We start from the raw sequence: 26,025 nt of genomic DNA on the forward strand, positions 1-26,025 counted from the left end.
CACAGAACATGAAGCAAAGAAAAAGAAGCAGTTCAACATAGCTTGGCTCACTTGTGAACAGTATTTACAAAAAGTGAATATAAATATTGATTTTTCTTTGTTTTACATAGCATTTGGGGGGAATTATATGACTTTCTTTGAAACAGATGTTTGTTTCATGGGTGGTGGGTATTGAGGACACTGGTTGGGATGAGCACTGGGTGTTGTGTGTAAGTGATGAATCATGGGAATCTGCCTCTGAGGCCAAGACTACACTGTATGTTAGCTAACTTGACATTAAAAAAGAGAAAGAAAGTAACTGAGTTCTTAAAAAAAAAAAAGTTTAGGGGCGCCTGGGTGGCTCAGTCAGTGAGCGTCTGACTTGGGCTCAGGTCATGATCGTATGGTTTGTGGGTTCGAGCCCACATCAGGCTCTGTTCTGTTACCCTGCTTCGGTTTCTGTGTCTCCCTCTCTCTCTGCTCTCCCCTGCTCACACTCTATCTTGCCTAAAAATTTTTAAAAAAATGTTTTTTATTTTAAAAAGAGTTTATTTTTAGAGCAACTGTCAGTACAGTAGAGATGGAAAGAATAGTGGACAAGATTCCCAGATATGCTTTAGTAGCAGCTGTGGGACCTTGGGAAATATTCTGATCTCCATAGGTATGTTAGTTTCCTGTTGCTGCAGTAACAAATTGCCTATCACAAATTGAGTAGATAAAAGCAGCACGAATTTATTATGTACACTTCTTGAGGCCACAAGTCCAATACAGGTCTCTCTGTACTAATATCATTGTATGCCATCATATTATGTCACATTTTCTTTCTTTAACTTTTTTTTAGAGAAAGCGTGTGCGAGTTGGGGGAGGGGCACAGGGAGAAAGAGAGACGTCTTATCTCAAGCAGGCTCCATGCTGAGCTCAGAGCCCAGTGTGGGGCTCCATCCCACGACCCTGGGATCATGACCTGAGCCAAAATCAAGAGAGGGATGTTCAACTGAGCCACCCACATCACATTTTCTTTGTGCAATATAGAAGGTATTTTGCCAATCTAAAGTTAGCTATGTTACACATGTATAGACACATGCTTGCATATACAATGGACAGAAAATCTCAGATCAACTCATGGTGACATAAGTCTCTAGTGTTGTAAAGGCTTTTATACTCAAAAGCATTGAAATATCTGTCATGAGTACTTAGAAAACCAATTTTATTTTTTAAACCTATTTTGTGCTTACAACATGTGATTTAATACAGATACTAACTTTAAATAGAAGGAGCAAAAAGAACTCGTGTTCACTTCAGGTTTCTCCCTGAGAACGGCTAGTTCTTTCAGTTTTGCTTTTAGCAATTTCACCCTTGAAAGGTCATTATAAAATTGCTTAGAGATTCCTTTTATAAAAACAAATTTTGAGGCCTCCTGCAAGCTTCTCATCTGGTGCCAACTGTGAAATTTATACTGAGTGGGAAAAGGTTCGTTACTAACCTCTAAAGGTCAAAATAAAGAGGATTGTACTCAGAATTAGATTTTCAATGCATCTTCAGTAACTCACCATTTGTAAATATTTCCAGCACGAAATATCCTGCCTATTGTACTTTGACGTAATTCCTTGCTTGTAACTCTAGTTGGGTGTTTTGATTTCTCTGTGGTGATAGGTGTCATTGCTCTCATCGTTTGTCTGAAGTGCTCCTTCCTTATAGAAGCCCTTTGACCTGAGGCCACTGCTGGCATTCCAGTGAGTGCGCCAGGGTCTAGAAGCCAGAGGATTATCATTTATTGTCCTCAGAGTGGAAGATACAGTATAAGTTGATAAATACACTGAAAAGCCTTACTATTTTTAAAAGTTTTGCCCTCATGGGGGAGCATGAAATGTAAAGTAGGCTGAGTTACTGAAGGGCAGACTTTTTTTTTTTTTCCAGTCTCTGCAGTATCTCACCCCTGGTTTCTCTTCACTTTGTCCCTTAACCTATTAATTGGAGGGTTTTGGTTATGATCTTAGAAACCAGACTTCCACAGGTGGTTTTATCAGCTCATATTACTAGTCCTGGGAAAGCTAGTTCTGGCTTCTTGAACATCTGTATCCAGGGCCTGGGGCACAGTAAAGACTCCTCTCTCTCTCGTTCTTGGTTCTTGGCACTTAGGCTGCGTTCTGACTGGAGGTCACCCTCAGCTCCAGGTCCATCATCTCAGTTTCACAACCATGAGGAAGAAAGGGCTTCTCCCTGGCTTAGTTCTTAGCAGCAAAGGATTCTGGAGCCATCTGTGTCGTATGCACACCCTTGTAATCAGGGTTGTGGACTGTGGTGGTTGGCAACCTGTCAAAATCCTATGGTTGGGTTTGGAAAGAAGTGATTTCCTAAAAGGAAAGGAAGGAGACTGGTGTTTCCAGAACAAAAAATATGCAGAAAATATGGCATGTGTCCATTATAAGGTTTATGTTTATTTTTACACAAGGATAAATTGCACTTGGTCAGTGTGGATATCTATTAATCATTCTGATAAGCATGTAAAAAAGCTGCTTCAAATCCTTTAAGAACAGTAGAAAATTTATTGTTGTAGGTGTGGAATGCCCTGAACTCGTATTTAAAAAAAAATAATAAAAGTTAAACTGAATCAGTGAAATAGGAGCTAAGAATACATAAATTGTAAAAACAACTGTTTATCTTTTAGTTAAATGATAGTTTATACTGTCAGAAACTTATATTTTTACTAAATACCGAAATAAACTTTGAGGCTATTTCACACCCCATTTATAGAATAACCAAAGTGAAAAAGTAAAAGAAGGCTCAAGTTCTGATGCTAATTACATGCCTTCAGCAGGGTCTTAGCAAAGATAAGCTGTGTAAGCCCTTTTGACTTTTGTGCCATATTAAATAAATTTGGTATGAAAGATAATGAGTAAAAGGTAGAGGCTTCCTGTATTATCTTACACATTTATTCATTTGGTTTTCATCTTCCTTCTCTTAAAATAAGTGTTGTGTCATTTTGAGCAATGTATTGAAACTCACTAAGCACATGTTGATTAGTAGGTAATAAACTCTTCCGGTAAATCATTTATTTTTGTATATTTTAAAGTCATAATAACAGTGCCCTTTTTCTAGGATGGCAGCTTTTTTATGTCTGTTGAGTTTTGCAGAAACTTTTGCAGCTTTAATGCTTTTTAATGCTATTTTTGGAGTATAATGTATTGTCATTTACAGACTACCTTCAAAGGTGATTTGACTCAGCAGTAAAGGGGCTTCTGGACACAGGTGGGAGATAGTGGAATTGGTAGGTCAGATCATCAGTGAAACCTGTACATGGGTATCGATAACCTCTGAATAATCATCCTGGTAAGCTTGTGATTTATGAGACTATTATTTAAATAAAACCACGACTAACACTTGAATATAGTGTAGAAAACTTGGTGAGTGCCCAGAGGTAAGGAATGAAAATGGTTAGAAGTAGACCATTTGAGACCATGGACCTAAGCATTTCTTATCTGTGAGGTAGAAATAGGCTCTTCTCTTCTCCCACAATTTTATTGACATATAATTGGCATAGAACATTTAAGGGATACGACATAATTGATTTGATATATGTATATCCATTTGACCCTTGAGCAGTGCAGAGGCAGAGGCCTATCCCCTGCACAATTGAAACTCCTTAAAAACGGCCGCTGTATGTATTATACACAGTATCTGTACAGTAAAGTCAGAGAAAAGAAATTATTTCATTTTGAGAGAGAGTGCTTGCAAGCAGTGGAGGGTCAGAGAGAGAGAGAGAGACAGAATCCCAACCAGGCTCTGCACCATCACTGACTGAGTCACCTAGGTGCCCCGAAAAGAAAATATTTTTTAAGCAGATTAAAAAAGCTTTTTTAAATGTTTATGTTGAGAGAGAGCGCGCGTGCATGCGTGAGAGTGTGTGAGCAGGGGTTGGAGGGAGAAACGGAATCTGAAGCTAAACTCTGAGCTGTCAGCACAGAGCCCATTGTAGGGCTCAAACTCAAAACCCGTGAGATCATGACCTGAGCCAAAGTCAGAGCTCAACCAACTGAACCACCCAGGCACCCTTTGCAGAAGACATTATTAAGAAAATCTTTAGAAAGAGAATATACATTGGTCGTACGAGTTCTTTATGTATTTGGATATTAATATGCCCGTTATCATATAAATGATTTGCAAATAATTAGTCCCATTCTGTAGGCTGCCATTTTATCTTGTTGATACTGTCCTTTGCTCTGCCAAAGTTTTTGGATTCATGTAGTCCCACTTCATTTTGTTTTTGTTGTTTTGGTTTTGGTGTCAGATGCAAAAAATCACTGCTAAGAGTTTAAACCCCATGATTTTCTCTAGGAGTTTTATGGTTTCAGGTCTTATGTTCAAGCCTTCAGTTCATTTTCAGTTGAGTTTTGAGTGTAAAATAACAGTCTAGGTTTTTTTTTTCTTTCGCATGTACCTGCCCAGTTTTCTGTGTTTTATAGTCTTGGTTCCTTTATTGTAAAAGAATTGACCATAAATGGGATTGGGATTATTTGGGAGCTCTCTCTTCTGTTCCATTTGCCTATGTATCTGTATCCATGCTTATTTGATTACTGTAGCTTTGTAATATAATGTAAAATTAGAAAGTGTAATGCCTTCAGCATTGTTCTTCTTTATTATGATTGCTGTGGCTGCTCAGGTGTTTGGTTTGTTTTTGGAGGGGTGTCCATACGAACTTTAGATGTTTTTTTCTATTTATGAGAAAAGTGCTTTTGGAATTTTGACGTGGATTCCACTGAATCCATAGATCACTTTGGATACTATGGACTGGTAAACAATATTAACCATTCTGATCCATGAACATGGAATATCTTAGGAGTTTACTGATCGTCTCTCCACTTGAGCCATTTTTTTGTTAAAATGTGGATTTCTTTTTTCCAGTTTGGTTATTTTATTCTTTAGCTTTGTAATTTCTCATTGATACACTTTTATTTTCCCTTTGATGAAATTGTTTCTCTTTTATATATTGTCCTTCTCACCTTAGCATCTTTCTGACCATGATTTTGAAGTCTTTAGTGGTTTCAGGGAAATCATTGACTTCCATTTCATGAAGGTATGTTTCTGGAGTTGTACCATGTTCTCTTGTTTGGAACATTTTCTTCTCTTTTCTCCCTTTGCTTGCCTTGGTTTTGGTGTCTTTCCATTATGTAAAAGAGCTACTTCTTTTGGTCATGATGGACTGGGCTTGTGTAGGAGTGGGAATTTATTGTTCCAGCCTGGCCCAAGTTTTTTGTCGTCTCTAAAACCCTGTGTGATTGTGTAAGCTCTTGGTTAGTTAGTTTGGTTCCTAGTCCTTGACAGTAAGTCACCAGTTGTCAGTGTCCTAAAGGGGAGGATCCTAGTACCTAGATGCAGCCTCGCTAGAGCTCAGACACTCAGCAGCTTTTACAGTTCGCACGAGGCTGCTTCCAGGGAGAGACGGCGGGGACGGGGGTTCATGTCCCCCTCCTCTGTGCTCTGGGTAGGGTGTAGCTGGTTAAGAAGTGTTTCTTTGTTGCTGCATTGATTGGGCTCTTCTCTTTATTTATTTACTTACTGTTTTAGTAATCTCTATACTTACTTGGGGTTTAGCCTCATGACCTTGAGATTAAGAGGCACATGCTCTACTGATTGGATCAGCCAGGCACCCGTAGGGTCTTCTGACAAAAATTATTGATTAAAAAAACCAGTGTTTGGGGATGCCAGGGTGGGTCAGTCCATTAAGCATCCAACTCTTGACCTCAGCTCAGTTCTTGATCTCAGGGTTGTGAGTTCAAACCTCCATTGGGCTCAGTGCTGGGCGTGAAGCCTAAATAAAAAAAGGAATTTAAAAAAAAACATTGGTGGCTTGGTTGTTGTAAAAAAACAAAAACAAAAAACAAACCCATTCAACCTAATGGCTTTCCAAGGAATTTAAAAACACCAAAATTGGGGATGCCTGGATGGCTCAGTCACTTACTGATCTGTCTTAATTTCAGTTTCAGTTCAGGTCATGATCTTGTGGTTTGTGAGTTTGAGCCCTGTGTCAGACCCTGCACAGACAGCTTGGAATCTGTCTGTGATTCTCTCATTCTCTCAGTCTTGCTCCCTCCCTCTCTGCCACTTCGGTTCTTTCTCTCTCTAAATAAATAAATAAAGGTGGGGAAACCCACACAAAGTGTAAAATTATATTCAAGGGGTGTAACAGGTGAACAAATGGGAGTATAAAGCATGGACTTGAGGGAAGGTCAGGATACTAAATGAGAATTGCCAGAGGTGCTGAGATTTGAAGGCAATATTAAAATATCACATACTGCAATTCAGCGTGTTAGCAATTGAGTTCCTTTGTTTAATGTGCTTTGAAATGTGCCTGGCATGTAATAAGCCTCTTATGTATTGCCCATTATTTAAAGCTATTCACCTCTAAGTTTTAGAACCAGTATTTGTAAGCCATTGAGCCATCGGCATAGCTGGGACTGGTTTTAGACCTGCAGATTCCTGGTCCTTCCCCGAACCTGCTGTGTCTACAGTCCTGCAGTAGAGCTGTGCAGTCTGTGTTGTAACAGATTCTCCAGGAATTCCCGTGTACGCAGAAGTTTGAGAACCACAACTTTTGAGGTCCTACCCAGTATAAAACCAAAATAGTGATGACAATTGAGGTCTTTAGGACATGGCATTACTGTGAAGCCCAGGGAAAAAAAGCTATCAGATAAGTGATTTTAGTTCTCTGAAAACTACTGTTGTCATTTTTTGCCCAGGTGAAGACCCACTTTTCTCTTGCTCCAAAAAAATGTCAAATCCATTTTTATATGATAGCTTTTTTTACTGTTTTTTTCTGTTATATGAACTAGTTGGATAATAGGAGGCCCCTCAAAGGTAGCTCATGCCCCCAGGAAATCAGTGTCAGTATCCTAGAAAAAAACTACTTTTAGAAATTCCTGTTGCCTCATTATACTGTCAATATTTCAAAACATAAACTTATTTCAGATGTTCCCAAAGTTTGTTTCTTTGGTGCCCTTGATACTTGAGTAACTTTTGCCCTGGAACCTCTAGGCCAAGAGAAAGTCTTTACAAATGTATTAACTAATTTTATGCAGACAACTTAGTAAACATGTATGTCCTAACATCTTGCTTGCTTTAAAAAAACAAATTGAAAGGAAAAAAAATAAATTTTCATTCGAATATAATCATGATTACTGACAGCATGTATGTGCTGTCACACAACTCCTCAAGCCATGGAATCAGAATGGCTACCACCAACTCTCTTTTCTAGTTCCGTATTGTCTGTTGTACAATGCTTGGGGTTTTTTTTTCACAGCAAACACAGAAAGCACTGCTTTGCAGAGATGTGCCATTAGAAAGAGCATATGGCCCGATTGTAGACCAGAGCGGAGGGCTGCAAGAGCACCTGGCTCCAGGGGTCCCAAACAGATCAGATTCGGCCTCTTGCCACAGACCAAATCCGAAGGCAGGGAGAAACAAGACAATAATTTATTTCAGTGAGTCCAACACTGGGAAGAGAGCTTGACGTCTCCGAGCCTGTCCAGAGTGCCGAAAATACTGTCCAGGTTTGTATAAGGATAATGTGGGATACACATTGTTAAATACAAACAGGTGGGCAGTGAAGGTCAAGTTGATCATTGTCTTGGAGTCAGTCACATGGGGTCTTGTGGCTCAGAGCAGTGCTTATTGCTTATGGTGTAGTTTCTGTTCCCTTCAGGGGATGCTCTGCCCGCAGGGTCTTTTGCCTGAGTTAAGAGATAAGCTAGAAAGAAGAACTTAATCAGTTAGAAAGTTCAGCCTAAAGTCAAAATGGAGGTGGTTGAAGTTCTCTTTCATAATGTTGACATTTTGAACTACTTGTATTTACTAATTCACAGTATCGTACATAAGTTGAATATCATTGTGTATACCTCAAATTGAAAACATTATGTGGGGCCCCAGGATATTTGCTGGGAATCATAGGTTTATTTGATAAAATACACAGGTGGGGTATTCATTTATACTTGGTCTAGGTCATCAAGCTGTCACTGGCATCTCTCTCTCTTTCTGTTCTTCATTTACTTAGGCTGCATCTGTGTGAATGATTGCTACCTAATAGTCTGAAGGTACCAGCTTTTCTCACTGCCCCAGGTGGCAAGCACATTCATTTTTTTTCTTTTTTAAGTTTTATTTATTTTTTGTGATCTCTACATTGAACATGAGGCTTGAACTCAGGACCCCAAGATCAAGTCTCATGCTCTTCTGACTGAGCCAGGCAGGTGGCTTGGCACCTTCAGTTTCTATTCACTCTGCGCATTTGTAGAGGTACCTACCTGAGCTCTTACCTTATGCCGCCTGTTGCCCTGTGGGACGTGGCCCTGAATTGCTCCTCAGTGGCATGTGTTTGCACACTAAACTCCCCAGACAGTAGTCCTGAAGGAAGTTTTACTTAAGTGATTAAGTAATCACTGTTTCTCTAGGAACTGTACTTGGTTCATATTCAAGAAATAGGAGAAAGAGAAATATTTATTGGGGGGGAGTATTGCTGCAGAAATGTGTTTGAAAAATTATGTATTGAAAACATGAATGTAATACTATTCATAAATTCATTCATAAAAAGTTCGCTGGCACTGGCCCTTGTGGATTCACTTTTTATATGCCTGCCTATATAGGAGCACATCTGCTATCCAGGGGACAGTTTAAATTTGGTGTGAGATGTAAATTTTGCTTTAGTAGAGGAATAAAAGGCAAGTCTGGGAGTACTGAGCGGGAGTAACCCCCGGGAGCAAAGAGGCAGGCGGTGTTAGTGAAATGAGGGAAGAGGAGAAAAGATTCTTCCACGCAGAGTTCTGGAAGAGCATGGTGTATTTAGGGAACTTGAAATAGCAGGTGAAAGCTTAGAATGCATGGAAAAATGTAGTTAAGATGAGGATGGAGTGATAAATGGGATTTCCGTAGCCTGTCGAGTTTTCAGTTTATCCTGAAAGTTTGGGAAACGTTTGAGGGATTTGAAATGGGGGAGTAACATGATCACTTTTGTACTTTAGAAAGGTACATCTAGATTCAGGGTGAGGCGTATTGGAAGGGGAAAGCACATTGTAAAACTGAGACGAGGTAAGTGAGGGACTCCTGGCTCCTGCAGTGACGTAGGTGAGAGGCTAAGGGGCCTGAAAAAGAGGCTTGGCAGTACTGTGGGGCGCAGGAGGAAAGTGGCAGACTCCCCAGGACGGATTGTTCGTGGGATGTGATTGTGTGAAGGGGAAGGAGCTGTGAGGGACAGACTTCAAACCTGCTGGAAATACTGGCAGAAATGTTGACCAAACACGGACGGAAGAGGAGCGATGGGCTACACGAAGAAAACTGTGCGTCAAGTGCAGAAGCTTGCATGTCCTCTGGCCTCGTTTTATGTATCATCTCAAGCCCAGAAAGTCAAAAATAGACTCACTAGTCATCAGCATAGATTTGATAAGGTGAAGACGTGCGAGAAGGAAGAAAAGAAACCGAGGGTACCTGCTTACACAAGATAAACAGACGCACAGAGATGGAGACAGTAGATGAGTGAGGAGCCAGAGCAGAGGGATCCGTTGGAAGCAGCAGCTCAGAGTAATCTTTCTCTGTATTGTATATGCGAGGTGTTGTAAATAAATATCGGACTAGTAATTTCATAACGTTTGCCTAGAGGGCTATTGTCATAACCACAGCGTCTGTTCTCCCCCTCTGTGTATGGGAGCCGGCGTCTGAGCGGCGGACCCACTGCTCCTGGTGATTCCCAGTTAGGTGCTGCTCACGGGGAACTGGTGTCCCTCGGCAGCGATTGGGATCAAGAGTTTGGCTCAAGGAAGTCATTCTGTGGAAGAGAGGGCTTGGTTCAGGACAGGGCACAGAATCCAGATGCCAGAGGAAGTTTTGTGAAAACCGCACAGGGGATTTTGCCTTGTTTTTAATAAAGCACTATTCTTCCCGATGTCGTTAAACACGGACAGGAGGCCGCAGACGTGCTGCAGCTCTGTCGGCTCCCAGCCTGACACTGAAGCCGACACGAGGGCACAGCTGAGGAAAGGGTAGAGCAGTTTTGTGGAGGCCCTGAGCACAGTGGACACATTACCACTGGGCCTTACTGGATAAGCCAGTTTTGTTTTTTGGCTGTGATATTATTCTCAGAGAAGAAACATGTGATGGGAGTGCATGGATGGTGGATGCGAGTAGTACACCCTGAGCTGCCGATGGACCCAGCCAGAAGGTCACCGGGGAGCTCTGCACTGTGGTTTTCAGGGACCCAAAATCTGTCTCCTCGTAGTTTGGGGGAGGAAGACAGGAAGATTAGGGAATGATTTAAAATTGTATGGTATCAGGAAGGAGGAGGACAAAACTAAGTTCTGGTGGAAATCAGGAAAGAAATTAATTGTTTATTATTCATTCTTGTGTCACACAGCTTTTACTAGTAAACAAGACTTCGGTTTTTGTGTTGTGAGGGTAGGAGAAAATTCCACAAATTAACAAATCTAAAAAAATTTATTTTAAAAAGCTGATTAGGAAAATGTCCACATGTACACAGAAACCGAGAGAAGAGAAGCCCCTCTCCCGTGTATGTAGCACCCAGCTTCCCTAGCTGTCCGTGGGCGCCATTCTGTGTTGCCTGTGACCCTCTCCCCCAGCTGGAGAGTTTAAAGCAGGTTCGTCCCACCGCTTTTCAGTGTGTGGCAGCTGGCTGGCTCTGTCAGTAGAGCATGTGACTCTTGATTCCCAGCTCACTGAGCTGAAGCCCCACATTGGGTGTAGAGATTAAAAATCTTCAAGAAAAGTATTTCAGTATGTGTCTTTAAGATTAAACTGCTTTAATGAGGCATCAGTGACATTCAGTAAATGTGAAGAGACATTTTCCCTAGTCTCCTTCCTTGACCTTATGCAGAATAACAGTATTTCAAGGATGGCAACAATTATTCAGAAGCTTGACATTCTTAATAGAGTTCCCTATAAAGAATAGAGTACGTTTCCAGGAAAAGCGATGACTCTGCTACTGACAACAGTTAATACGTATCAGAGTGAGTGCACCATTTCCTGTTTTTCTTTGCAGAGGCCCAACTGTGGAGTTCCCCTTGTCTGCCCATGATTTAAATCTTGTCTCTGTCCTACCACAAAGGTGTCCTACTCCTTAAATGTCCACAGTGACTCAAAAATAATACATTTTTATATTTTGAAATAATTATATTAGGATTCTGGGTTTTTGATTTATTGACAATGTTAAAACACAGACCCAAAGAACATCTTAGCCTTTGTCTGCTCTATCCTTTCTTCTCTGGAACCTTACCACGTTGACCGTCACTTTACTTTGTTTCTTTGACTGCATCTTGTCAGAAATTAAGCAGAAGTTGTCTTCCTGAAATGCAAAAACGGCTTTTTTCCCTTCGGCTGCAGCCTGCACTCTTGTCCTAGTCCTAGGCTTGTCCAGTTGTTTGTGTCCGACTGCTCCATTCCCTGCCTCCTGCGTACTTGTCTGCTCAGCGGGCTTCCACTCTTAGTTCTCATGAAGGTGCTCACTACATGTTCATGAATCCAGCCTTGACTTGACCTCTCACCAGCTTTCCACTGTGTTTGTCTCATTGCTCCATGATATCTGGAAGAGGACACACCTGATTTTCTTCCTACTTTTCAGGCATTTTCTGTGTGGCATCCTTTGAGGGCTTATTTTTCTTTGCCCAGCTTTAGGGTTTCTCTGCACACTTTTATTCCTCAAAAATCTCCTTAACATGTACACCTTTTGTGCTGGTGAGAGGTGCCTGGGTGGGTCAGTTGGTTAAGCATCTGACTTTGGCTCAGGTCATGATCTCATGGTTCGTGGGTTCAAGCCACACGTCGGACTCTGTGCTGACAGCTCAGAGCCTAGAGACTGTTTCAGATTCTATGTCTCCCTCTCTGCTCCTTCCCTGCTCACGCTCTCTCTGTCTCGAAAGTAAACAAACCTTAAAAAAATGTATTGTGCTGATGAGACTCGATTTCTTATCTCTAGCCTCTTTCAGAATCCTATATCCTATATCCGAGTACCCAGCTTGCCCTCCTGGGGCACTTGCGTGTCTCACAGATAACTCAAATTCATTGCGTCTTAAACTCTTTCATGTTCTTTCTGAAGTCTGGCCCTCCTCCAGTATTCTCTAACCCCGTGAATTGTGCACATTCTTCTCAGATGTTCTTAACTTCAGGCTCTCCCTTCTCAAATCCAGCCAGCAACTAATGCTGTTGGTCTTACCACCCCCCCCCCCAAATCTTAAATCTATACAGTTCTTTCTCCCTTAACTGCCATTAGCTGAATCTAAGTCATCTCTTTCCACCAGTATGACTGTCATAACTACTTCTTTCCCCCTCCTGCCCCCAGCCTCCCAGCCTGCTGCAGTTATCACAGAGTGGCTTTTTAACCAACTTGTCATACCATCAGGGAAGGAAGGACTGAAAGCCTCAACGCCTGTACCTTAAATCAATGTCAGATTACGTGGCATGAAGAAACCTTCCAGCATGTAAGGGAAAGTCAGACTCTGGACTCCATACTTACTGTGCTCAGATTTACAGATTATTTGTCCTTTGTTTTTCAGTAAGAGAAATAGTCTCTGTTGAACATCCTCCCTCAATATTCACAAGCTGATCCATTCATTCATTCCTTTCATGAGACCTTTCTGGGGAGTTGGGTGGTGATCTGGAAGTATATCTTTCTGAAACACACCCTTTCTTTGTCTGGGCTCTCGGGCTGAGCCGCCGCACCCTCTGCTGTCATGAGCAGTTGCACCTGCAGGTTGGATGCACAAGGCTTTAGTAGGAAAGTTTCTTATCAGCCCTTCAGAAAGGGGCGTGAATTAACTCAATGGAGCTTGAAGCACACGAATGAGGGTATTTTGCTCCTAGTTTTACAGACTGTAATTCATACAGTTGCATATTTTGAGAGGGAAAAATGAAAACCTGTAATACAAAATCTTAAAAGAGATTTAAAAATACTGCAGTGATCATAACAGATCCTCAAAAAATAACTGTAAATGAAAAATAATACATATCTACTACTGAAAAAATAACTCTTCTAGATATGGGGTCATCCAGCTATGCTTATGGGCCAAATTGGGCCTGCTACTTGTTTGTGTAAATAAATGCTCACCGGAACACAGCTCCACTTAGTGTGTTTATATATTGTCTGGAGCTGCTTTCATGCCAGAAGAACCACAGTGGAATTGAAGCTATGATAGACTGAATGGCTTATTTACTGTCGTGTCCTGTAAGAAAAAAACTTGTGGTTCCTGAAAAGGATTGAGTAAAGTACTTTCCAGTCCAGTAAAACTACAAAGGGAAATAAGAATGATGGATGAAAAGACAAGAAAATCAGACTACACACACACACGCAATTTACTGTTCACATAACAGGAACTACAGAAATTACAAAAAGGAACACGAGGTACATTATTAAAAGTAAGAAAACTTTCCCAAGGTACAATAAAACTTGTGTTTAGGTAGACCAGGACCACCACCTGTCATGTAGAACCCTGGGTGGAAGCCCAGTGTCTCTGCTCAACTGTGAGGATGAACCTAAGTATTTCTAAGGGAAAACTCAAGATTGTTTTGGGATGCTAAACATGAGCAGTAAAAGCTAGAGCGCTGTAAAACAATGTATAGTGGCTCCTAAAATTAAGGCATGAACTCCATTTGTGTGACTTTGTAGAAAATTTTTTCATTCTGAGGGGCTGTTGCTTGGGTCTGTCTTGATACGTTTTTAGGATTTCAGGATTATACCAGCATTTCAGTACATGTAAACACACGGCAATTTCTAGAATATATTAGATCACAGTATCTAAGGGGGTCATGGAAAACTTGGGACTGATTTAAGATAACCTTGGTCTCTGGAAGGATCTCATTATTCTCATGATCTCATGATGAATGAAACAGCAGGGTAAGGAAATACCTCTAAATAGTGAGTGGGCAGATGGGTGGGGGAAGGATTGTAGCTGGCAGCAGAAGTTACTGGGAAACAGGAATCTGCACCCTGTGGGAGGTGGTTGTCAGAAATTAGGAGTACTTAAGCTCCAGTCTAGTAGGAGTTTGGATAGGCCTTCATTCCCAGTCATCTCAAACCAGAGGAGTGAACAGACCAGGACCAGGTCTCCTCCGAACAGGGCAGCTGATTTATTCCAGAAGAGTTTTTGGGTGTACTCTAAGTTACAACAAATAGCCATCAAAATAATGTTGGTTAATGATAAAAGCTAGAAAGGGATGTCAGAAATCAGTGTTGTACTCAAATCACACTGTATTCTTTGCTAACAATAGTGATTGATGATAATTTTACATTAGTCTTATTTCTTTTAAAACAACAAAACCTAAATGGTTATTATACAAACAGGCCAGTGGCTAAAGCGAGGTGAAAAGAATCTGTTTTAAATTCTGAATAACCTGTTTTGCTTTACCAATCGTGTATGTGTGCACGCGTGCACACGCATGGATCTCTTTGGGGGATTTCATCATATGAGGTAATTGTGGTAGTCCAAGATGCCCGGATCCTGGTGTCATGGCAAATTTTATTGTGTTACTAAAATCATTTATTCATGTATATAAATCCATTAGAGTAAGTTTGTTACTAATTAAATCATCTCTCAATACATTATTCCCTGTATTTTAGAAAAGGCGCCGGCGGATTGACCGAAGTATGATTGGAGAGCCAACAAATTTTGTGCACACAGCTCATGTAGGATCCGGAGACCTGTTCAGTGGAATGAATTCAGTAAGTGTTTTGTTGGAAGATACAGATGGTGTCTTGGGAGCATAGACCTAATGTTACCTGTATGACACGTGCATACTTTTTTTTTTTTTAATGTTTTTTTCTTAATTTATTTTTGAGAGACAGCGAGAGACAGTGTGAGCAGGGGAGGGGCAGAGAGAGAGTGAGACACAGAATCTGAAGCAGGTTCTGAGCTGCCAGCACAGAGCCTGATGCGGGGCTCGAACTCACAAATTGTGAGATCATGTCCTGAGTCGAAGTGAGATTCTTAACTGATTGAGCCACCTAGGCACCCCGAGGTGCATACCTTCTTAATGGTTATATAATGCTCAGTGAATGTATAGACAGTAAATATAAATACATGAGTGTCGAGGGAAGAAAATGAGCAGTGAAAGCTTAATATTTCCTCTAACTCGCCAAACGATTTATTTATTTCTACTTTCTTCTGAAAAACTACTTTGAAGGACTTGAATTTAGAATGGTAGTAGTAGTAGCCCATTGAATCTCCTGCCTCCCACCAAAGGGACTTGGCCATTGGCTTTTTAATAACAGTAATCTTTTTGTTCTCTTAAATTACCTTAGTTGCCTTTTGTAAACGTGTTTATCACTTTTACCTTATAAAATATTAGCCTTGATATTAGAATGTGATTTATTCATCAGTGTAATGTAAATACTTGGATTCTGAGCAGAGGATTAAAATGTGTGCATATTTGCACTTACTTATGGAGATTTCAGTGTATTTCAGAATGGACATTAAACTTATTCACTTGAACTCGTACATTCCTTCATTTTCATCCAAGCGAAAATCGGTGCTCCACAATAGAAGCAGCAGCAAATGAGGGGTTGTCTGGTCTCTGGCTCCTTACTGCCCCAAAGTAATAAGCCACTAAGTAGGAGAGCCTCTTTCCCTAACATAGATGTATCTAAATGGTCTCTGAAGTGTTTAGAACCAGAAAGTTAGTAAGACTTTTATAGATACAGAATTAGCCGCTGTCTGCTTGCTTATTGGCCAAAGTTAAGGAAAGACTGCATGAGAGCAGAGGCGTTTTAAGTAGGTAGATGGATATCCTGGATACAGCAAACAAGTGTGTCAGATCAGTTACTAGGTGAGCAAAGGAATAACAGTTGTAGCTTCCCGGAAAGGAAACGGCTTGTTTGTTTTAAATCTGTAGGAAAAGTACTTTGTTTTGCTCAGCTGCTTTTTTGGAGATGTAAGAGGTGTCAGGTTGCTATCAAAGTACAATTCAGTAGCTTTGTTTCCTGGATCAGCATGAAATGACCAAACGGGAACCTAGGATTTTTCTTAATAGAGTTATTTTATTTTAATACATATAAATAGAATGAATGGCTTCAAATTTTGATTATTTTTTTAATGTTGATTATTTTTTAGAGAGAATGTGAGCCAGGGAGGGACAGAAAGAGGGGGGAACAGAGAATCTGAAGCAGGCTCCGCACAGTCTGCACAGAGCCTGATGCTGGGCTCAGACTCGCTGAAGTGGGACACTGATTGAGCCACCCCAAATTTTAATTTCTTAGTAAATATCTTCCCCAGTTCAGGTTTTTAAACAAGGATGAATTAAATTTTTAGTTCATAGTATTTAACTTTTTAAATCTTGTTTATGTAAATTTCAGAATTTCCTTTAAGATTCCTCTTCATCATTTTGTCTCCACAAGGAGCCTGTCACTGATGTAGGTGACTCTTGTTGCCATTGATTTAGGTGGAACTTCAGGACGGACTCGTGCAGCATGTCTGCCTCTGATGCAGCTCAACGAGCTGAGTCAAGACCGGCCTTCAGCTGTCTCCAGGCAGCCTTCTCTGCTATGGGCTGGGATTTTTGAACAAGTGTCAGCTCTTGACATACAACCAGATGTGTCTCCCAAAGGCTTTCCTGCCTCCATTAGTTTGTCTGTACCGGGATACAGAGCCTCTGACTCCTGTCCAGCACAGGCTTAGTTCTTTAGGCGGTTGTGTTAGGTTGAGTATTTTGCCATCCCTGAGGTTTCTGAAAGTCTCTTTGATACATAAAACTGGTGTGAGCGTGATGTAGTAAGAGAATTCTGTTCTTCTGTGCAATAATAGTGTAAGTGAGATGAAACCATAAATGTTCATCCAAAGAAATAGTTTGCCCTAGAACTGAGCAGTGTGTATTAGGTGCACGACCCAGCCATATGGAACTGGCTTAGTGAGTGGTCACATGACTTGGAATTTGTTTTCCCCTAAATACTGTTCTTCCCAGATCACCTTTTATACTATATCCTTTCCAAAAAAAGGATCCCATGACTGTTAATAATGTAGTTTTATTGTGTTAAAATATAGACACAGTCAAAATAATACATTAGAAAACCCAAATCCCATAGTTTGAAATTGGACAGTTGACTTTTGGAAGAAAACCAGTTTCTTTTCTAATGACATGTAAAATGACAGAGATTGTATTTTTTAATAAATAGGCCATAAAGTATCTAGAAAAAGTAACATGTTAGGAGGGAAATTATTTGGTAGATAAAATCAAGTTTGTACCACAAAAAAGGAACAGAAAATGAATTAGAACTGTACCCTATAGACTGGAACCTTCTCAGACTGAGGATGTTTACCGAAAATAAATGGGCCTCGAGATTGCAGGGTTTTTTCGTTTGTTTTTTTTTTTAACAAAATAGTCATTTTGAGTAGTGTGAAAATAGACATCACTAGACTAAGATGTTCTGTGTGAGTAAAATTTTCAGTAAATGTATCCATTTGAGAGCCAATTACCTTTTCTCACTTAAACCCTTTTGGATCTAAATAGACTATGCATTTTGTATTTTGTTTTTCTGTTAGAATATATTTAAACCTGCCTTGCTTAGAAAATAGGCAAGTCTTAACTGTTTTTTTAAAAATATATTGACTCAGGATCAGCACTGATCCTGATGTTTTCCATTCAGTGCTTAGTAAGTATTTGATAAGTAGATTAATAATGGATGTTGTCTGTCCTGTCCGCTCCCTGGGGAAACATCCAAGTGTCAACCTGCTGGTTGAGCTCAGTGCCAGGGCTCTGACTGCTCACATTTAGGCCAGCACCTCTGAAACTTTCTTGCCTCTCCTCCTCTAGCATTCTAGCCTGATTCTCTCATTCACTGCTTCCAGGATTGGAATACTTGGGGCACCTCACAGCTTGCCAGTGAGTTTATACACCTTTGTTTCAGCCCAGTAAGAGAGAAAATACTACACCATTAATGCATCTCACCAACCGTCAGAAACTAGCCTTTTTAGGTGGTTAGGACAGATTATCATGTTGACAGAGTTACAATATTAATGACTACATTTGGATTACAATCCAAGTCTTTGGATGCCTAACTTCAATCAACTATATAAATTCTATCACATGTGATTTTAAAAATTGATCGTTGGCTCGTCCGAGTTCATAAATATTTTTGTCTCTAAGTAATGGACATGGTTTTAGCCAGGAAGTGTCTGTAAACTAACATCAAGTTCAGTTGATCTGTATATTTTTGACGGTTTCTGAAGGGTTACCAAGTACTCTGTGAATTACAGAACAGGGATTTTGTCACTGCTAAGTGGGGAGAGGAAGAGGCTGACTAACAGGAGTGTTTCTAGCCTCCCCACTTGCTTCAGGGCAATCAGAAAAATTTAAGTGTATAAAAATAGAATTTTTTCTATAGAAAGTATCTTTTCCACAACTGCTCAGCTGGAATGTTGAGACCAGCATCTGCTGCATTGTCCCTAGTTCCTGACGCAGTTCTGTTTTTGTTCCAGGTTAGCTCCATCCAGAACCAGATGCAGTCCAAGGGTGGCTACGGGGGTGGCATGGCCGCCAGCGCGCAGATGCAGCTCGTGGACACGAAGGCAGGATAGCCCCGCGCCCCTTCTCCGGTGAGTACCCGGCTCCCGCGTGCTGACAGCACAGCGCGTGAGGGCTTGGAGTTCGAAGATACATATTTTGTCGTCTTTAGAAATCGTGAATTACTGAGAAAGCAAACATTTTACTCCGCTGAGTGTTTCTAGGGAGGGTTGGAGGCCCTCCACTTTGAGTATTGGTTTTAGGTTGCTCCTCTCAAATGCTTTAAGGCATCCAGGTGGGAAGGAGGCTTTAACAGATTGTGTCCCTTAAAGAGTGACATTCCTCTGTTGAGTAGTGATACTGTGGGGAATGCCATGTGTCATGAGCCTCTATATTCTGCGTGGCATTATTAATGTAAGAATTGTCTAGTTTAATTTGTAAAGGATGAATGCTTAAAGTGTAAAAATAATTTTGATTTTTCTTTTGGTTTATAGGTCATTGTGAATTTGTGTTTCTCTTTTCACTCTTCCTTAATTTTGTTGTGATTCCTTTTCAAATACAAGTGTGACGGCATCTTGTTCACCCTGTTGTGATCCCTCCAGTGAGACGTTCTTGTTCTGCTCTGCAGAGGACCCTGCCTTTCCTCCGGCCGGCATGCATGCCTCGGACTTACGGACTCTGGATTGTGGCTTAATTTTTACCAATACGAATCTGATCTTAGCATGATCTTTTTTGTGAATGCTAGCACTATTTTGCATTTTTCTTTTTTAAACATTTCTAGTCCATCTCCAACCGTCTGCCTTATGAGTTTGTTGGTAAGGTAGGACCTATTATTTGTCACCGTTTATGTATATTTTGGGAGGTATAACATCCACAAGCACAATGGTCATTTGTATTCATTTGAAACTTGAGCAGAATAGACATCTGCATGCTTTATTAGGTTGCTTCATAGGGGAGCCCATAGGATGCCAGAAGGAGTATTTCTTTGCTGCTGTGGGCAACTGCTGCTATTAGAGAAAGGTTAGCTATGGCACCAAGTCATGTCAGTTTCACAGGAAAAGGTGTAGCCTGTAGCTTATTTTAGAGTTAAAATCTGGCATTCATTTGGTTGTAAATGTTCAATATATTTATTTTGAGAGCAAGGACTTGGGACTGTCAACAGGTGTGGTTCTGGGTCAGCGTCTTGGGGTGATGCCCTCATCCCGCCACCCTGTGTACTCGTACTGTTCTTTCTTCTTATTTTACGGGATCCAGTCGTTCAGCTCCTGGCCGGCAGTCCTAACTGCAGAGTCGAGTCTTGGCCTTTCCATATTCAGACTTCTTTCAGGTAGTAGAAGTTACCGAGAGCAGGATAGTGACTTGGCTGAATCATTCCTAGTGACCACAGGCTGTCTGGTGAGCAACCTTTGCTCAGGCTCCAAAATGTATGTTTCTATAAGTACTGTCCCTCACCTGTCAGGGTGTAGTGTTCAGACAGTTAGTGGTTTCAGTCATATTAAGATGTCGAAGTCCAATTCAGTTCTGACTGACTACGCTTTGTAGGATTAGTATTTCATGCAGCAGATGGGACTTAATTGAAAATGTAGAGAGCCAAGGACTGGATAAGGGGGTTGCTAAAGGCAAAGTAAGGAAAGCGTTTCTCTGCCAGTGCTTTTGAAGTTACCCAGGGCAGTGGGGGGCACTAGATTACTCGATGCTTGTCGGTTTGCACTTTTGAGTCGTCTTTGGTGTCAAGAGCCATGCAGAGAGAGAATCTGAGAAGAAAAACATTTATGCTTAGTAATAAAAATAGGCAGTTAGTTTGTTTAAAATTACTCTGTGGATACGGATTCTGGAATTTGCTGACCTAGTCAGTACTGATGCCCTTTTGTCTGACTTTTAAAATTCATGTAACTTTTGGAATCACAGTGCAGGGAGCTAGGCTCCTTGTTCCTGAATTCATGAGTTGATTTTACTCTTTCCTAATGAATACCTTCTGTGTGGACCAAATACTCCAGTGAGCAGCAGAGTGTTCCTCCTCAGTAACCCGTAGGCTACACTCCTCGGTGTGTGACTGACCTGCAGTGGCCACACTGTGTGCAAGAACATATGCCCAGGAAGGTGCCAACAAATTCAAGGAGACCATTACACTTTTAACATACTAACCTTGGACACAGATTTTTTTTAGGGACATTTAACAGTAGTTGAGTGTGAAGGGTGGCAGCTTCCCCACATCCTGGGTAGAATTGTAAAAACTGAATCTAAATAAAGTGAGTTGCTGAACTACATGCTAACAAGCGTGAAGCACAGGAAACTGAATGAAGGGTTAACTGATGCCGCCAGGTCTGTCTTTCGCATGGTGGAGCCAGTGAGCACAGACCGGAAATGTTAGCTCCAGGGATGGGGTTCAGCGTTTCCAGTGGGCCTTTGAAGATACTTTATGAATATATATTAGCTTTTACTTTTGTTATTAAATTATAGCAGTTTCATTAGAGAGCAAGTTAGCCTTGATTTTGTTTAAAATGACATCTGCTCAGCTCCCAGAAGATAAAATTGACATATTTTTATAATATAAGCATACTTTTTTTGTACATTGTGTTCATTCAGTGTTGGCTTGTAGATATTAAAAAAAAAGTATTGATTTTGATTCCAATAAATGTTTTCTTTCCATCCTGGTTTGGCTTTTCATTTCTCTTAGAGCACCTTTTTCGCATTCTTGTATTTTCAGTTGTAATTGGCGTCATGCAAAAATGATCACTTTTTAAAGAAGCTGTGAGATGCCGGATTGGCAATGGCCGGAGACATTTTTGCTTGTCACCACTTGTGGATGGGGCACTACTGCCACCTGGTGGGAGTGGGGACTGCTGGCTGTGCATGTGTCTTAGCGCACAGTTGAGAAGCCCTGACTGAGGACAAAGAATGTGTGTGCACTCACCACGTCCATCCAGTCAGAGACTTCCCCCGGCGCTGGGCCTTGTGCACAGGCCAGGTTGCTTTCGGTATCGGAGATTTGTCAAGTAATGTTGACTTCCAAAACAATGAGAAAAATACTAAGAATATTTCAGGGGCACCTGGGTGGCTTAGTCTGTTAAGCGTCCAACTTCGGCTCAGGTCATCATCTCATGGTTCATGGCTTGGAGCCTGCTTCAGATTGTTTCCCTCTCTATCAGAAGCAAACAAACAGTTTTGATAGCTGTTGTCCTCATTTCACAGCCCCAGAGTCTAAAAGGAAATTGGATTAAGATGATAGAATAGTGACAGTTAAGATATTGTGATTAAGGAGAAATTTATCTGAAGAAACTGATGTTGGTTTATCAAGAATTCTATTTTGAGCACGTTTTCAAAGGACATGAGTAAAATGTGCAAGGGCTCATAAGGACAAATCTATAAACGCCTAAGTCTGTGAAACTGACATAGATAAGAAGGAAACCATTTACCTTCTGCTTAAAGGATGCTTTGTCCTGTGCTCAAAGACAGCAACTGAAATGTTACCTCCCATCTCTCTGGCCTTCCCACCTAACAAGATGGAAATGTCTGATGGAGGGGTAAGGAGTGGTGATCCTGGTCTGTGTGGGGGATTGTAGTCAAACTCACCTGGGCGGTAGCTTTCCATGGATAAATATGCCGACAGCCTGCTTTGGGTGCCCAGAAAGGATACATAAGCAAGGATTTTTCCTTTTTCGTTTTGCTCTTTTAAAGGAACAACAAGGAAGACCTCTATTTAAAAATCCTCAGGGCCTCCTGGGTGGCTCGGTTGGCTAAGCCTCCAGCTTCCGCTCAGGTCATGATCTCACAGTTCAGGCCCCGCGTCGGGCTCTGTGCTGACCGCTCAGAGCCTGCTTCGGGTTTTGTGTCTCCCTCTCTCTGTGTTCCTCCCCTGCGCGTACTCTGTCTCTCTCAAAAATGAATAAACGTTAAAACTCTTTAAAACTCCTCAGAGCTTCACCTAGTTACCTAACAAATTCATTCTTTCTCCATCGGTGCCTTTCAGATGTTCCAGCCGTCTGTTTTAGGTGCTGTTTCTGGGTGTCTGTAGACCCCAATGTCTCACTGTTCACAAACAGGGCAGGGAAGAGGTGGGTGTCCTTGTTATGCCTCTGGGAGCCGCCCAGATTCAAAACTCCCAATACTAGGCTTTCTGAGGTTTCTATAAAGGTCTATTCTGTCACAGACATTTTTCACAAATTTCTATAGACTCTGCTTCTCTCTGACTGTCTCTGCTTGGATCGTGTCCTCGCCTGTCTGAGCTGCAGATCTTCACAGGTGCAGGGGCTAGAATCTCTATCAGGCATCTCTTCATGAGTGACACCTTCATGACCAGCACTTCCCGGCTGCCTCGCCTCTTCACGGTGTCACCTTTGGGAGTGAGGGTTTCAACATGAACTGCTGGGGGGACACACACACTCCGACCACAGCATGAGCTCCAGGGAGGGGTGGAATCGTCCCCCTTCAGATGTCGCCACAAGCAAACGGCACCACGGAGCTAAGGCTCCAGGCCGGCAGCCCGTCCGTCAGAAACCAGCCGTCCTGTCTCCCTGCCTCCCGTTACCAGTCTGCTGTGCCTGAAGGAGACTAACAGGACGGGGAGCCATGTAGACAAACCACCAGCCTGTTGGGCCATATGAGGTACAAAAAGTTAAAGGAAACGGAGGATTCGAGTGATCTCTGCTGTGCTAAGCCCAGAAAATGCTCTCAAGGGAAGGGAACAAAAAGCAAAGAGAAATACCCTCTTCATTCTTTGTGTTTTAAAATTTCAAAAAACTTTTTGCATTTATACTTTCCCACTTCACAGCCTCAATAAACCTTTTGTTCTGAAGACTTGTGTCCAGTTCTGGGAGATTATTTCTCTGATTCCTTCTTCTCAGGATTATGAGATTTCTCAGTAGCACCAGTGAACTCTATAATGGAGACTTTCTCAAACTTGTGAGAAAAAATTATTTTGAACCCAAATATTCCATCCACCACCAAACTGTCAGCAAAGTGAGATGGCAGAGACGAGCAGGAAGTCAAAGTTTTCCACACGCCCTTTCTGAAAACACTTACCGAAAAGTATGCTTTGCAAGAGCTGGCAGAAAAAATTTAGGACACGAAGGAAATCCAGGACTTGTGCCACTGAGGTAGCAGTCTGTCTAAATGAGGGAAGATTTTGGGAAAATTGGTTATGAGAGAACCTTCCATCATTAGCTGGGAGATTCATGCATTCAGACATCTAGTGAACCAAACAAATTCCTTAACCCTCTGGGGGCGTTCAGGCTACTGTTGGAGATGCAGACAGACGGAGCTAAAGCCAAATAAGTACATCACGGAAGAGGTGGGAAAACGGCCAGTGGTCGGGACACCCTGCGGGGGAGCTGGGAGAGCTGTGGCTGGAAATGGCACCAGGAGGAGACCGTGACATGAAACAGACGACTAGTGATGTGACAAAACATGTTCTGTCCGTGAACTAAAGGACAGTTCTTGACATTCTGGGATGAACCGAACACGTGTCCAATGGTAGGACGTGATTTTGAGTGAACAACATACCTAATTCAAGACCCCGGGACAGGGCCAGCCACGCAGATTAAGAATTGTGGTAACAAATAACCGCCTCTCTCCAAAGTAACCACAGTATTCACATCATGTAAAGCATGGCATAAACCTTTCAGAAAATGACAGAACTCATAGTGCAGGGGAAAGGCACGGAGGAGACGTAAGTCCTGGGAGTTCAAGTGCTGCCTCCGTGCCTGTGTCAAGTTTCCCTTTATAGTTACAGACACGTTACATGTCAGTGGTACTCAGTAGAGCTTGAGAAGAATTAAGGCATAAAACTGACAAATGGGGGGCGTCAGGTTGGCTCTGTCAGCAGAGCATGCGATTCTTGATCTTGGGGTCATGAGTTCAAGCCCCATGTTGGGTGCAAAGATTACATAATAAGTAAATAGAAACCTAACAAAGGAGAAACTTAAAAGTAAAATAAAACCATAAATGGAATGAGGGAAAAGGAAGTCTTACAAGCCTCATCTCTTATAAAATCATTTATAGGATTCAAAGTTGTTGAGTCAAGAAGTGAGCTTGCCTGTTATTTACACCTAAGGCGGTGACCTGCAGAAGAACGCACAATGCGATGTGTGTAAATACGAATGGAGTTAGAAGCAGGCAGAGAGACTTATATTTCATATAGTTCCAGATAATTCTGTTTGGATTTCATTTTCTTTATACTGTTAATTTGATAATAGTAATGTGAGACAAACTAACATTACCTTTTAAATAATGAACAGGGAGGTGTGTTCAGCAAGATGGCAGACTAGGACCCTCCGGGCCCTTGTCCGCCCACAGAAACATCAAAGGAATAATACACAGACCAAAACCTGTTCACCTGCATCAGCCAAGTGAACGCCTAACAGAAAAGGGCATATATGGGGTATGTGGGTGGCTCAGTTGGTTAAGTGTCCAATTTCAGCTCAGGTCATGATCTCCCAGCTTGTGAGTTCAAGCCCTGTGTTAGGCTCTGTGTTAGAGCCTGAAGCCTGCTTCAGATTCTGTGTCCCCTCTCTCTCTCTCTTTCTCTGCTCCCGTCATGTTCTCTCTCTCTCTCTCTTTCTCAAAATTAAACATTAAAAAAAAAAACAACCATGCTCAAAATGGTCAGAATTTTAATGCCTTCTGTTGGCCTGTGCCACCTGCTTGCTCCAGTGGAGTATGCCTCAGTTGTGAGAAAAACACCTAATTCTGGGTTTCTCTCTCAGGACTCCAGGAAAACAATGAAACTTCCTTCTATCTTCCTGGCTTGTCTGGGGTCTGCGTGAGGGGCTGGTCTATCTTGCCAGACTCAACACTGATGAAAATGTGGCATGATGTGGAAGGCAGATTGGAGGATGCTGACGACAGGCATGGGGGCATGTGGACCTGCGGGAACTAGTGATCACAGGCAGAGGAACACGAAATTCAAGCCTTCTGAGAAGGAGCAGGAATGAGACTCTTACGGAAGTAAAAACATGTCAGAGCAGCTGATCTGCGGAGAACTGGGGTAAAAGCACACACGCTGTCCCAGGGAAGATGCGTCCCCAGGAAAGAGGAGAAGACCGTGAGCCTCTCAGCTGGGCTGATGAGTGAAGGTCTTCCCCTGCGTGGACCCGGTGTGCGGCGACGGGGAGAGGGGGCTCCGTTTTCAAATGCCGTGATCTCAATGAAAGATCGTAAGACATTGAAAGAAGTAACAAAACATGGCTCATTCAAAGGAACAAAACACATCTCTTGAAACCAATCTTTAAAAAAAAATGCAGCTCTATGATTTCACACAGATGTTAAAATAGGGTTGTTTAAAAAAAATTTTTTTTATTAACGTTTACTCATTTTTGAGAGAGCGAGACAGCGCAAGCGGGAGAGGTCCACACAGAGAGGGAGACACAGAGTCTGAAGCAGGCTCCAGGCTCTGTCTGATGTGGGGCTTGAACCCATGAACCACAAGATCGTGACCTGAGCTGAAGTCAGACTTTAACTGAGCCACCCAGGAGCCCCTAAAATAGGGTTCTTACATATGCTCAGTAAGCTAAGTGAACATGGACAAACATATATGTATTTTCTCTTCCTAAATATTTTAATAGCATT

The 26,025-nt window shown here is 41.7% G+C and overlaps 1 protein-coding gene across 5 annotated transcripts in view; it reads left to right on the forward strand.

The window, feature by feature from the left end:
- Window positions 1-21,113, forward strand: part of CDC42SE2 (CDC42 small effector 2) — a 121,241-nt gene extending 100,128 nt beyond the window's left edge. For 4 of the 5 annotated variants that reach the window (XM_029941852.1, XM_029941851.1, XM_029941854.1 and 1 more), the window contains 3 exons: window positions 14,585-14,686; window positions 18,435-18,551; window positions 18,954-21,113. In XM_029941852.1, coding sequence (XP_029797712.1) covers window positions 14,585-14,686; window positions 18,435-18,533 — 201 coding nt within the window. In that variant the 3' untranslated portion in view covers window positions 18,534-18,551; window positions 18,954-21,113. The remainder of the gene's footprint in view (window positions 1-14,584; window positions 14,687-18,434; window positions 18,552-18,953) is intronic. The other variant, XM_029941855.1, reaches the window with a different exon arrangement.
- The last annotated feature ends 4,912 nt before the right edge of the window (window positions 21,114-26,025 follow it).

This window comes from Suricata suricatta, chromosome 6, assembly GCF_006229205.1.
Source record: "Suricata suricatta isolate VVHF042 chromosome 6, meerkat_22Aug2017_6uvM2_HiC, whole genome shotgun sequence".
Classification (NCBI taxonomy): Eukaryota; Metazoa; Chordata; class Mammalia; order Carnivora; family Herpestidae; genus Suricata; species Suricata suricatta.